General features: G+C 39.4%; 1 protein-coding gene across 1 annotated transcript in view; it reads right to left on the reverse strand.

The window, feature by feature from the left end:
* LOC118418581 (carbohydrate sulfotransferase 11-like) overlaps positions 1–6,527 on the reverse strand; it is a 7,959-nt gene extending 1,432 nt beyond the window's left edge. The window contains exons 1-6 of the mRNA XM_035824575.1: positions 6,409–6,527; positions 4,687–5,042; positions 4,414–4,499; positions 3,485–3,780; positions 2,233–2,362; positions 820–957 (exon numbers count right to left, since the gene is read on the reverse strand). Of these exons, the coding sequence (XP_035680468.1) occupies positions 820–957; positions 2,233–2,362; positions 3,485–3,780; positions 4,414–4,499; positions 4,687–4,921 (885 nt within the window). The 5' untranslated portion in view covers positions 4,922–5,042; positions 6,409–6,527. The remainder of the gene's footprint in view (positions 1–819; positions 958–2,232; positions 2,363–3,484; positions 3,781–4,413; positions 4,500–4,686; positions 5,043–6,408) is intronic.
* Between the last annotated feature and the right edge of the window lie 7,386 nt (positions 6,528–13,913).

Here is a 13,913-nt window from a genome sequence, read left to right on the forward strand (position 1 = left end):
TCCGAAAACAGTTTCACCAGGATATTGGACTATTAGAGAACTCTTCCAAGGCAGCCTGTACGTACTTACATCTCGTACGTCTCTCAGACACCTCTCAGACACCTTTCTCACAGGGATTGTTTTCTCATCGCAAAAGCGCCACATAAATCGGCTACATATAGCGGTGAGAAGCAAAACTCCAGTTAAAAGCTGTGAGAAAGGTGTCTGAGAGACATGAGAGACGTAAGCAATGTAAGTACCTACTGGTTGCATAAAAAGAATTCTCCTATATTCTACCAACATGATGAAACTATTTTCGGAAACAGGATAACAAGGTTAGTGACTTATAGCCAATCACAGCCAATGTTTCCCTGACCGTCTGTCACCTTCATCAGGGCAATGTCAGTATTCCACACTGCCGGTAGGCTGCTAATAATGCGGTCCCCAAACGTAAAGAATAGACCCTTGTCATACAAAGATTCTCCGAAATCAATCACGGATTTACTAAAACACGTAAAATGATGTATAATACTGTATGTAATTAATATTCTACAGAACAAAGATGATTTTAAACAGTTGTGATACGAAGAAACAGAGTTTGAAGTGATCCTCATAGAGTTAATATTAAATGAATAAGTGAATGAATCTTATAAGTAATCACGTGACTGAATGAAGTTGATGTATAGATTAATGAATGAACGAATGAATGAATGAATGAGTGAATGAATGAATGAATGAATGCGAGAATGAATGAATGAATGATTGAGTGAATGAATGAATGAATGAATTTATGAATGAACAAATGAAAGGATGGATTCATGTTAGTGTGTAAGAGTGTACCTCGCATGGTAGGCACAGCTTAGAAAACGATATCCAGTGCACATTGCTCCATATGCGCTGCGAAATGGCACCGAGGAAGTCTGCAAACGACACCGGCTGTGTATCGGTGTCCGCCCCGCCTGCCTTTCCTTCAAAGGTCTACAATGAATGAATAAATGAAGGTACGACTATCGAATGAAGAGCTTCATTGTACATTTTTGCCCAACCGAGCTAAGTACAGGTCACATCTATGACAAAGTATAGTAAATCTAGTCTAGCATAGAAGTTCGACATTCTCTAGCCACTCGGTAATGGTGGTAAAAAAAAGGATTGTCATGATTAAGTGTTTTGTCAAAACGCATGCGAACAAGAGTTCGGAGGCCTCATATCTCCATGAAATAGTCTGATTATGTTAATGACTTCCACATTTGCATAATCTATGCTTAGTTATGTACACCTGTAAATAACCTGTTGATTGTCCAATCATTTACCGCATGAATTATGGCACTTTTGCATTAATTATGCAAATTAAGGACTTATTTGCATAATTGGTTTCTGATAATGTTCCACCTGCCACAAACTACATATATTGCTTGTATTTGAGTTCTATAAAGGAAACACTGCAAATACAGATTTTCCTCATTGAATATGCAAATTAAATGTCAGTTTGCATAATTTGCACTTCATGATGTGCATGTTTGTCTAAGCTACCTACATACCAAATATCATGTAAATTTGTTGTTCCCTTCTTCAGTTATCCTCCTTAGAAGATTTTGACAAAAATGCCCCTGCAGTTCCAGAGCAACCTGTTAGGGGAACCAAATATACACCACATATCCCTTATGTCACAAGCTATCTGCCATCCAAAAATCAAGACCATAGCACACTCAGTACAAAAGATCCAAAAATTGAATTTCTGCTGCAGTACCAAAGTCACATACCAGGTGCCCCAAATTGACCTTTACCTTTGTCACCTACCCACAAACCAAATATCATCGTAATCCATCCAGAGGTTCTTGAGTTATGCTCACTACAAAAATTCGGACACACAGACAGTCACACAGACACACAGATATACAGACAGACAAACAATATCTCCATTTTTCATGGAGATAAATATACATGTTATCAGTGCTATTTACATGTCTGAAGTACATAGCAATAGTGAGGGAATCTACTTTCCATATAACTAAATACAACATGTCTGACACACAACTTTTACCGTGTTTGAGGTAGAAAATTGAAACCATTCATCAATTAAGTTATCTTAGTTGATTGCCTAAACTTGTTGCTAGACGTATTATTATTGATATTGGTGTTATTGCATGTTAATTTGTCTGAACTAAGGTTTAAATATAATTCTTTGTGATAGATAAATATAACTGTTTACTAAAAAAAAAAGAATGGTTTGAAAAATGAGAACATGTTTCCCACCATGTTTATAGACTTGATATTTCGGTACCTCTCCTTTAGGTAAGCTTTCACGTGTTGATGGAAAGTCTTTGTCCAGCGGCGACTTACTTCACTGTTCTTCACGAACTTGTCGAGCCATGCAGAGGCCAGTCTGGGAAACAGTAATTATGTATTTCCGAAAATAATTTCAGCAGGTTGGTAGAATATATATAGGATATATGAGAATTCTTGTACACAACGAGGGGGGATACAAGTCAGAAGCTCTGAGGAAGGTGTCTGATAGACACCGCAACGTAAGCAAGTACGTTTGATTTTGGTTGTGTACAAGAATTCTCATATATCCAGTAATGATGTAGTCTCCAATTAGGACATTTGCATAAGGGCATGCTGATTTGATTATGTGGCACCCTGTGGGCACCCCATAACGTATCCACGTGTGCGAAGAAAAGCAAAAACACTGGGTTAAAAAAGTTGCATTGATCATGGATTTTCAAACAAATGACTTTTGACACACAGAGTATTGTATACCGAGCAGTAGCTACCCTTAGTTCTGTCCTTCCATATCTTCTTCTTTCGCATTGGATTACTTCGCTTATTACCTCCATGAATGAAATGTCATGGAGGTTATATTTTACCCGGCGTTTGTCTGTGTGTCTGTGTGTAAACAAGATAACTCAAGAACGGTTGAGTGGATTGGTTTCATACTTAGTGTGTTGGTGGGGTGTGATAAAAGCTGGAAATTATTAGATTTTGAGCCCCCTAGCGGCTCCCCTTGGTACTGCAGCGCAACTACTAGTTTTGCTATCTCGGTGTTTTGAACATGCTATGGTCACGATGGAGGTGGGAGGTCGCAGAACTCTAGTTATCATTCATTTTCTAATGTCTATTTTTTTCTACATGTGTGGCATATATTTTCTCAATGTCCTGCTTCTTCGTTTAGGCTATTGTTACTGAGCCTAGTCTCCTACGGTGCCTTAGAGATAGTATCAAAGCTGGACAAGGAGTATAGCCGGAAAAGGGAAGTCAAGTCGGATAAACTCCTTGGCCAGCTTTGATACAATGAATGAATGAATGAACTTTACTGCACGACATTTGTACATGGTACAATTGTAAGGCAACAGTTATAAGTCAATTAATACAATGGTACTCGTCTAAGGTGTAACTACTGTAGGGTCTGCTAGGATACTAACAGGGCCACCATGCCACTCTCTGTTCTCAGCCAGCCGCTTACAATAGTTGGGCTGTACGACACAGACAAAGTTAACGCTCTCACCTCTCCAGTGGATCGCGGACGACGATGATCTTCTTAAAAGTCGCCAGACGCAAACTCGCCTGTTCCTTGCTGTAGTCCCTCAGCATTCTAAACCTCCGCGCATTGATACCGACGTGTTTCTGCACGTTAGACGTACGGTTGATGCTGTGAACCGGTCTTTCGGTTGTGTTATGCTCTAAATTGTAAAGTAACAATTTCATCGTGGAGCATCCGGTTTTCGGGATGAAGCAGTATGCCGTTTTTATGTTTTCAAAAAAGATTAGCTGGTACTTCAGAAGGTCGTGGGATACACGAGTCTGAAAGAAAGAAAGAAAAAAAACAGCAATTTATCATAGTCTATTGGATCGCGTTTTTTTTACTAAAGGCCACAGCAAGTAAATTTTATGGATGACATCCTATGCAGAGTGCAAAAATATTGAGATAGCGCGAAAAAAACAAGATGGGTGAGAAAAACAAGATGGCTAAATTTTCAAAATAGATACCATAAGCATCGTAACAAGATTTGAAGTAAAAAAAAAATGGCATCATTCTTTCCTGTATTTATACCGAAGTGACCTAGTGTAGTAAAAGTGATACTTGTGTGGTACACTGTATCAGTTGCCAAGCTGGTAACTACATTCATAGCTTTAATATTGGTGGAACTTTTACAACTATCCAACAAGTTTCACTTCTGCAACTATAGTCATGTCTACCTCCGCAGTGTGACTTCTACAAGTATGATTATTTGGCCTATTTTGGTCTATCTGACCATCCCCAAAGAGGCCGGGAAAAATTCTTTTTTCTGAAATCAGGCAAGATTAACAAGCGCGCTGATGTCATCCATGAAATATACTTGCTGTGGCCTAAGCTAAACACATAGATTTATGCTTAAGGAGTACGTTTACGATAGAATGAATATTTTTATGACAGTGAATAATTTTTTACCGTACCGTTGATTGCGAGTTTTCCCGACAGTATGCCTTCAGCGTGGCGAGTCTGCGAGACTGTTCCTTCTCTAACCAGCTTTCCCAGTTCACTGGAGAGATAAAGATAAACTTACTGACACGATTGATAGATTTACTCATGCTCAACACTATCTCCTATCATACAAACGTTTTTGATAAGTCTGCTCATGAATATGACAAATGACCATCGAAAGGTTAGCTCTTGACAAATATGTGATTGTGAATAAAGCTCTTTGTTGTTCACACATACGGTCATACCTTTTCCCAACTCCGACGCACCAGCGACTGCTCCCTTAGCAGATGTGTTCAAAAGATGTTTATCGTCTTTAACAGTCACGTTTAGTTGCTCAGATACGCGGGCTGAATCCTTGTATCCACGCAACAGTTTCAGAGATTTTCCGAGTCCACTGTAGCTGATATAGACGTAAGTTACAACACCAAAGCTCAGTATGGACAGAAACAGACATCTTGCAGTCGGTTGAAAAATCCGCATTGTTGTCACGGCTCAAGAAAGTTTCGTCTTTTTTATAACGAAGTCTCTGATTGGGTGACTCCTGACATCTTTGACTTCCGGTCTGCAAGGTGTGTCTCAAACTGTGGTTCGACGTGGATACCTGAGGTTTTGAGAAAAATAGGTTAGGCCATGTTCATTCAAATATGATGGATGATCCATTCGTTCTAACCAAAAGTAAGGTTGTTGCCATATTGTAGATCGTACAAAAAAGCTACAAAATAAATTTGTATGTCGCAGATTAAAAAGATATCAGAAAACGGATACTTATATCGTGGAAAGCCAAAGTCAATTCCAAAGCCTAAGAAAGGGATATGAAAGAAAAAACTGAAGAATATATCTTTCGTTGCACCATACGTTGTGCGCTCTGTCAATTATTTATCTTTCTTGACCACTTGATTTCATAATAATCGCAACATTTTTTGCTTAACTTTTTTTCCGCACACTAATATTAGTTTTGGGGTTCACAGAGGACGCCATTCATATAATAAAATCAATATGGCCTTATTTTAAAACAAAACATAATATCAGACAATTTATAGTGTGCCGAAATTGTGATGATTGCTGTTTTATCATAGAATCCCTTAAAACATCACAGCATCACATACCATTGTACATGATAAAGGCATACATGTTTTAATCTGACACCCGAGTGGTGAAATTGAAAACAAACTTTCTATATCTACACTGCTAATAAATGAGAATAGTTGAGAAAGGATTGTTTAGTAAACATTATACTTCTTTGTGGCGCATGGCCAATATAAATCTGTATAGCTATAGTGTTGTTCTACAATGTTGTTGAAAATACTGATGCCTGATGCATTTCAGTTTTACACTGCTAAAATGTAATTGTAGGATTACTTTGGCCAATATCTAAGAAAATAAAAGTAAAAATAGCAACAGGATCACAAACTACTGACCATGCATGTGCATAGTTTTCCGGGCCGTACCCGGAAACACATGATCTTTTCCTTAGGCCTAAGCAATACTGTGGCCATATAATGGCATATTATAGTAAATCTAGACAGGGATCCTAGTAACAATGGATATATCATTTAAAAAAGATAGAGTTATAATAACACATCATAATCATATAAGACATTTTATAACATATACAGATATAGGTATATGATGTAAATTTGTAACCGTTTTGCTTGTACAATGCTAGAGATTTTATAGTAACAATGTTTATTGCAACAACTTGTATTGTAACATGTAACATGTATGTATTCTTCTCTCCCAGGGTTAGTCCAAATGCCTACGGTTAGTTGGGCATCTTCATGTCTACTTTGTCCCCCCAACGACCTGGAGGTCAAGGGACTAGGTAGGTAGGTAGGTAGTAGTTGGGCAGCCCTGCAATGGCTGTATGTATACAGCTGAACAAATAAAAAGGAAATGACATATACATGTTCACCAGACCATTGACGTTTTCTGCTACTGATCATGTGACACAAATAGATTTAGCGTACCTGCGGCGTGGTAAGTTCCCTTGCTGCTCTGCCTCGTACTTACGTTCTGTCCTTAGTTGTCGCCATGTAAAAACTGCACCGCTGGGTCTGGGTCCTATACGTGTCACATCCGGGTATGGATCAGTTGACTGATTGTTATCTTTGTCTCGATATATTGAGATGTACAGTCAAACCTGTACTAGCGGCCACCTTTGCATACCGGCCACCTGCCCATAGTGGCCACTTTTTGTCGGTCCCTTGGATTCGTAAAGATTAAGAGATAGGCTTAGCGGCCACCTGTCCAACGCGGCCACGGCCACACGATTTCCGGTCCCGCAGGTACAAAAACACTGCATATTACGGCCACGCGGACCGCTGATCTATGTTTCGGCACGCGTTCGGCCATATACAGCGGTCGTATCGTCACCCTACGCCGGATTTAAAACCTCTTTGATTTATTTTAAAAACAAAACTTCGTAAACTGGCGCTACCCATACCCACTGACAAACGAGGTCATATAAGGTCAATAGACGACACCACTATTACGGAGGTCCCTTGAGTGGCCGCTATAGACAGGTTTGACTGTATGTTTTCCACCATGTTGGACACGATCTGGCCGCGTGTGCGTGTGCGTGCCTGTTTCTTTGTGTGTGCGTGTGTCTGTATGTCCTTGTGTCTGTAATGTATATGTATGCTTGTACAGATTCAGATGCATCAGAGTTTGCTGTTGATTTAAGTAGACGATTACATTACAGTGCAGCAGGTTTAACTGGATATTGGAAGTAGGAACCACAATGGAAGAAAAAGTTGAGTCATAAGTAATTCGTAGTACATGTTCTGCTGTGTCTTTGGATCAAAAGCGCCGTCTGGCAATTCTTACTAGAACCGCACCTATCTACCAGGAAGAAGCTCTAGTCTCGTAGATCAAACGCGATATCATATCCGTGGTCGGGCTGAACCGTTATTGACATGAGTTTTCGAAACCCTGGTCTCTCGACGCGTCGCCATGAACTATTGCTGTTCTATTGCAAATCATTAGGCGGCACTTTTGATTCATGTACGAGATACATATATTTGGAACCAAATGCTTGCATGGTTCCAAGATGTGGCTTTTTGATCAATGGTCAGAAAGATATCATGGGAGAAGATATACGTCTTAGTCATGACAAAAGTAGAAGAGTGGGTAGGTGGATGGGTGATTGAGTGGTTGAGTGTGAGTGAGTGTGTGTGTGTGTGTGAGGGGGTGTGAGAGTGAGTAAGTAAGTGAGTGAGTAAGTGAGTGAGTGAGTGAGTGAGTGAGTGAGTGAGTGAGTGAGTGAGTGAGTGAGTGAGTGAGTGAGTGAGTGAGTGATCCATTTCCAATCCATGCCTTTAACAAACCGTCCGACAATTTATCTCCCAAGACATGATAATAGTCATAAATCAATTTGCAGCCTCTTTCTTTGGGCCCCAAACTGGCCTAAACCTTTTGATTTAAAATTTGGTTTTGAATTAAAAGTTGGTTAATGTACAAACACTTTGTAAATATCCGATTCCTAGAATTTATGACGTCTGATATTCCGATGTTCCTGCAAGAGGAAACAAAAACTCCCAGCAGTTGTGGCGTACCAAACGGATAACTGAAAACACAGGTATAAGCTTTACTTCTCGGCAGACTCCTCTAGATACTATGGCATCGATGACTTTGATGTGGATGCATTCTGTTATTACATTCTAAACGAATTAGGGAGATTTTTATATTTCAGCCATACCATAGGTATGGTGAAATATATTGTATTCGTAATGTTTCTTTCTTCTTTCTTTCTTTCTTTCTCCTGTCAAATCTTCAAATCGAATCAACTCCGTCGTTCCTGGACCGAATGACTTGAAATTTGGCACAAGGGTAGAGTGGGCCAATACCCTTAGGTGTTTTTTTCATTTTATTCATATCTGCTTCTAAAATGATTTTATTGAGGTTTTATTGCAATTTTTGGACCACAACTTTATATTTAGGCCCCCTGTACCATGGTATTACATCCAAATGACCTGAAATTTAGCACAGAGGTGCCCTAGGTACTTATTCAAAGGATCCATGCATAATATTTGGTATAAATCACTTCAAAATGGCTCATTATGGAGGTTTTTGTGGGAGAATTTTGGATTTGTGAGGTGGCAGTGCCGAGGTCAACGACCTCTAGGTCATTCTGGAAGCCACAGGTGTTTCTGGTAGATCCAATCATCTACATACCTACCTAGTCCATGTTCCTCCAGGTGGTTGGGGGGACAAGGTAAATCTAATTAATTATTAGCCAATGAGCAAGGTTATTTTGCTGGAAGAGTCCATTGTTGGTCAGGGGGGTGTTTTTTAAAATTTACTTTAAGACTTTGGTGATAATGCCAATGCTTTTTTTAGCGGAAGTGTTTTTGCACTGATCCACTTGACATAAGGCTACTGCTGGGACAGTCCATTTTTGCACATAGGGGGGATTTTTAAAAAATTCATTTTTGGACATGGGTGATGATTCCGAATTCCATTTGTTGAATGGAACTTGACCCCACCTGAAGACTGTACCTGAGGATTCGGCAGCCAATCAGCAAGCCTGATGTAATATGGATGAGTCCATTCATGCACAGGGGACTATCAGAAAAATTCAGTTTTGGACTGGGTTGCTTATTATAGAAAAGGCCATGTATTTCTGGACTTTGGTGATTATGTCAAAGTCCTATTTTAGCGGATGTATTTTTGGATCGCTCCACTTTGCACAGGGGTATAACAGGTAGAGTCCATTCTTGCAAAGGGGGGGGGGATTTCTTTCAAACTCAGTTTTGGACGGCTGATGATTCAAAATTCCATTTCTTAGCGGAAGTGTTTTTGGACTGGTCTATCTTACCCTTCTACATTGGGTGCACTTGAGTCCATTCTTGCAGGGAAGGGGGTTGTACGATTCATTTTTGCTCATACGTGTAATTAGTAGCTTAGGATGCTTAGTCATCTTAAGCAGAAGAGTTCCATTTTTGCACATGGGTGATTTTGGAATAGTCCATTGTTGCTTGGGGAAGGAGATGGCTGAAATATGCTGTATTTGCTCTCAAGCAAATGTCGGCCTTTCTAGTAGCCTGAAAGTTCGTCTGTGTTGGTAAATGACATTATGGAAAAACTAAACCTTATCTAACCAACACCAAGTTTCGACCCTCTGCTGCAGTCGTGTGTCTCTGACGTCACATCCGAAAGCTACAGCAGACGGGTCCATTCCGTGACCAAGGCTGACGGAGTCGGCTGAAAATTTGGGGTAAATCCCAATCAAACTTGTTGGTTAGGTAAAGTTTAGTTTTTCCATAATGAATTAGGGAGATATAAGCATGGCCGTTAATTATGATGCTTAAAAAGTCTCAATCTATTATTCCTAGCTATTCTTTGCGTGCAATGTCGGGTACTATCATTGCTCTGTTAGCCGTTAATCTTTTTCTGTTGTACCTTACACAAGTTACAGATACCAACACACGAGTTTTAGCAAGGCTGATCCAACAGCGCTCCTAGCGGATTCCAAGATAATACTCAGCCCAGAAACTTGACAGTACTATACAGAGAAGGTACACATCGGCCAAGGTTATCTCACATCGTCACGTTTGCTAACAACCCATAGGTCTCTACAGGTCAGTTTATTTGGACAATCATTAGCGAATAGAGTATGACGTTATTACTTTCTGACAGCTTAAGCTTTCCCACGTCTGGGGCCGATGACGTCAGCGCACTGACCTTCTGTACTTTGTATTAGGCTCGTAAAAACTCCTCGAGCCCAGAGGTTTTACTGTGTTTAGTTTGTTATGCTAAGATTTACTACAAAAAAACTGTCGTCTTCAAATTAGCTTTTGATGAATACAAAAGTCTGTCAACAACATGAAAGCTCCTTGAGAAGACCAAATTCTTACAAGCCATCCTTAACCCAATTTATCTAATAAACAATATGACAAATAATCTTTTTACAAGAACTCGTATTGTTTGATATGAAAAGGTGACTCAGAAAAGAAGTCAAAGTCTACAAGTACGAACCTAATTTTAACGTAAAAGCACAAAGACACAGTGAAGGAACGTTTGATGAATTTATCTACAGTCAAAAATAGATAAACATAACATTGTGATGTCGACGGTCTGCGTGCTTTCTCATGTCAGCGTCTACAAGGACAAAGAAAGGATAACGATTGGTCATGAAACGCTGTTAATGCTAGCTTTAAAGATTTAAAAAAAAATCCACAATGTTAGCATTTGTGTGAATATCAACTTAATGTCTGATACATGTAGTATGATAGTAGTATGTCTGGTATTATGAGAACTTACCGTGTAGATGAGCTCTTAATGGTGGTAACTGCAGGTACACGGAACCAGGTACCAGGTTGGACTGCCCATGTTGAGATCACCGTGGACAGTCATACTTGAATTCGAGTATCTAATTATTTTTCTGTTGTACAGATATCAACACACTGGATCCATCAGCGCCACTGGGGGTTCTCCACCTAATGGTGACCCCATGGCAATAACAGTATCAGTTGTTCTATACAGACAAGGTACACATCGGCCAAGGTTATCTCACATCGTCACGTTTGCTAACAACCCATAGGTCTTTAGAGGTCAGTTATTTGGACAATCATTAACTAATAGAGTCCATTCCAAGTCACCGTGTGGATGTCTGTTGCCATTGTTAAGAATTGATTTCAAATTTTTGTAATTGTATGTCTGGGACATTTGATACTTTAGAAATATTTTCAACGCAGTTTCAGCGTTATAAATAATTCTCAGGTTCTGTAAAACTTTGGAAATATTCATGATGTGGAATTGGATACTTCTAATGGTTTCTAAACATTGATAACAGCATTCCACCATCATTTACCATTTTCTACCATTTTTTGTAAAATTTTGTAATAGGTCAGTGGGGTGGGAAGAAAGAAATTCACACATACTTGCAAAGTATGGTTGGGTGCCATGCAACAATGGCCCACCACAAGGACCAACCAGTGCCCAGCAGTGACATGTAAAAATATAACCGAGGCAACAATGGGCCTTACTTTTATAGGGGCAATAAACTAGTTTTACCATTTGGCAAAGTTTACAAATATTTGTAAATATTTGTAAATGTGAAATAGTCACACCGATGACAATTATTCTAAAAAAAGACAGTTTTGTGCAATTGTTTTTAAAATGTTTCAAATAAAAGTATTCAAATAAATTCAAATAGATTATTATTTTCTGAGTCAATTTTAAAAAAAAAATCATTGTGGCTTAAACATTCTTTTATTCAAAATAATTCAAACTTGTTACAAATATCACCTAAAATCCCTCATGGTAACTTGGAATGGAATCTAGAGTATGTTATCAGTATTTGACGACTTTTTCCACGTCTGGTACCGCTGACGTCAGGGCACTGACCGTCTGTACTATGACTATGTCGTGGTTTTAAACTCGGCAAAACTCCTCGAGCCCAGAGGCTTTGTTGTGTTTATTCCGTTAAGCTGAAATCTATTTTTCTCTATAAATTATTTTTGATAAATGTAATTGTCTGTCGACAACCATAAAAGCTCCTTGAGAAGACCAACTCTACCGTCCTACAAGACATCTTTAGCCCAACTTATCTAATAAACAATATGACAATTAATCTATTTACAAGTACTCGTATTGCTTGATATGGAAGCGTGGCTCAGAGTAGAAGTCGACGAATGAAAATGTCTGCAAGTGCGAACCTAATTTTCACGTAAAAATACACCAAAAAAAACGAAGTAAAAGAACGTGTCGTTTTGGTGGATTTATTTAGTTCAAAGATAGATAAACATAACATAGTGACGTTGACAGTCTGTGTGATTCGATGCGCCATCGATGCCTCTGAAAAGACAAAAGACGACAGGGATTAATGATTAGTTAATGCCATCTCAAAATAGCAAAATAGAGATGTCAAACTGAATATGCAGTTTGACTTTGTTAAGATTTTATACTGAGGGCTAATAGCCTAATAGCTTACCACGTCGAAGAAGTTTTAGCTGCAGGTGCACGGGACCAGCCACCAGTTGGGACTGCCGAGGTTGAGATCACCGTGGACAGTCATACCTTGCCCACCACAGCAGCACAGGGCGTGGCCTGAACCAGACAATACCCCGCCACAGTTACTGGTGTAGCACTGCGCGCCTACTAGGCACGGACTGGACCGCTCCAGTCCAGAGGACTTCTCTTTTCCATTCGTCACGTGAATCACAGCGGCTGGAATAGAAATTTTAATTTTAGATAAAAAGTTTTTATAATATCAAAAGATGCACGTCTAAATACTTCGCTTGAATATGTATTCATTCATCCACTTTTGAGTAAAGAGAAACGGTCTGCGGTCCAACTTGCATTACAGTTTTTGGGGAATGCCTGTCAGGGTTTTAAAGGCAGCTTTAGCACTATTCGAGCATTAATGTGGACATATTCTGGATAAAAAGTCAATCTGTATGATGCTGACATCTACTGAACTATATTCCCAAATTTACATCATGTTTCTCATTTTGAACTGTGAAAACGGCGCATAAATAAGCCACACGAGGGTTCATTAAATATTAACCCCTAGAAATTAGGCCCTAATCCAGCGCGCTGACTTAAGCGAGATTCTCACGGCACAGCGGAATCAAATTTTTACTCCGTGGATGACTCGGTATTGAATGGAATGGAATATAGTTGCTTCATCTTATTACATAGAAAAGTGGCAAAAAATTGATTTTGAAAAATTAAGTTTTACAGCCCTGAACCAGGTGCTTATATTTCTTAGGTTGCCTTTGATATCCATCCAGTCAGTTTGTCTGAAAATGGATGATCACAAAAGGAATATAGAACAACAGCCAGGTTAATAAGTATAGATGAGTAGAACGGTTAACGGGACAAAACCTGCTGTAATTAGAAAATTTCAAACATTTGTTTGCTCACGGGAAAAGGTAGAATGAATCGGATAGGAAGAAAAGATATGAGTTCCTACCATCAGCCACTACCAGTCCCAGCACAAGGAGCAGGATGGCCGTCTTCATGATGAGGGTTCGTCGCTGAGAGAAGAGAGAAAACTTGTAGTGTAGCTTGTCTCCACATGTCTGGAACTTAGTCGAGCGGAGAGCGACTTTTATGTCGTTCCGATGTTTACAGTTTGGTCAGAAAAACAACCGTGGAACTCAGGCAGCTGCACGTTCTATTTTAGAACCAAGGTTTCATCCGCAATTCCTGGAAGCAAAAAAATGAACTTTGAAACGCTGTCCCTGGAAAAGAGTTCTCAAACACCGTTAGATTATTCTTTTAAGGGTTTCGATCGATCAATATGTGAGTTCATATCATGACGTCTATTCTGAGCCCACTTTTCCATATCAAGCAATACGAGTTCTTGTACAACGACTATTTCTCCTGTTGTTTATTAGATAAGCTGGGCTAAAGATGGTTTGTAAGACGGTAAAAAGAAAACCAATATTTGGATTGTTTCGGCGGTCAGCGTTTGCATGTATCAAAAGCAATCTAAAGAGGAATGTAAATTTCAGCTTAACGAAAT

This window comes from Branchiostoma floridae, chromosome 6 (genome assembly GCF_000003815.2).
Source record: "Branchiostoma floridae strain S238N-H82 chromosome 6, Bfl_VNyyK, whole genome shotgun sequence".
In the NCBI taxonomy this organism is placed as follows: domain Eukaryota; kingdom Metazoa; phylum Chordata; class Leptocardii; order Amphioxiformes; family Branchiostomatidae; genus Branchiostoma; species Branchiostoma floridae.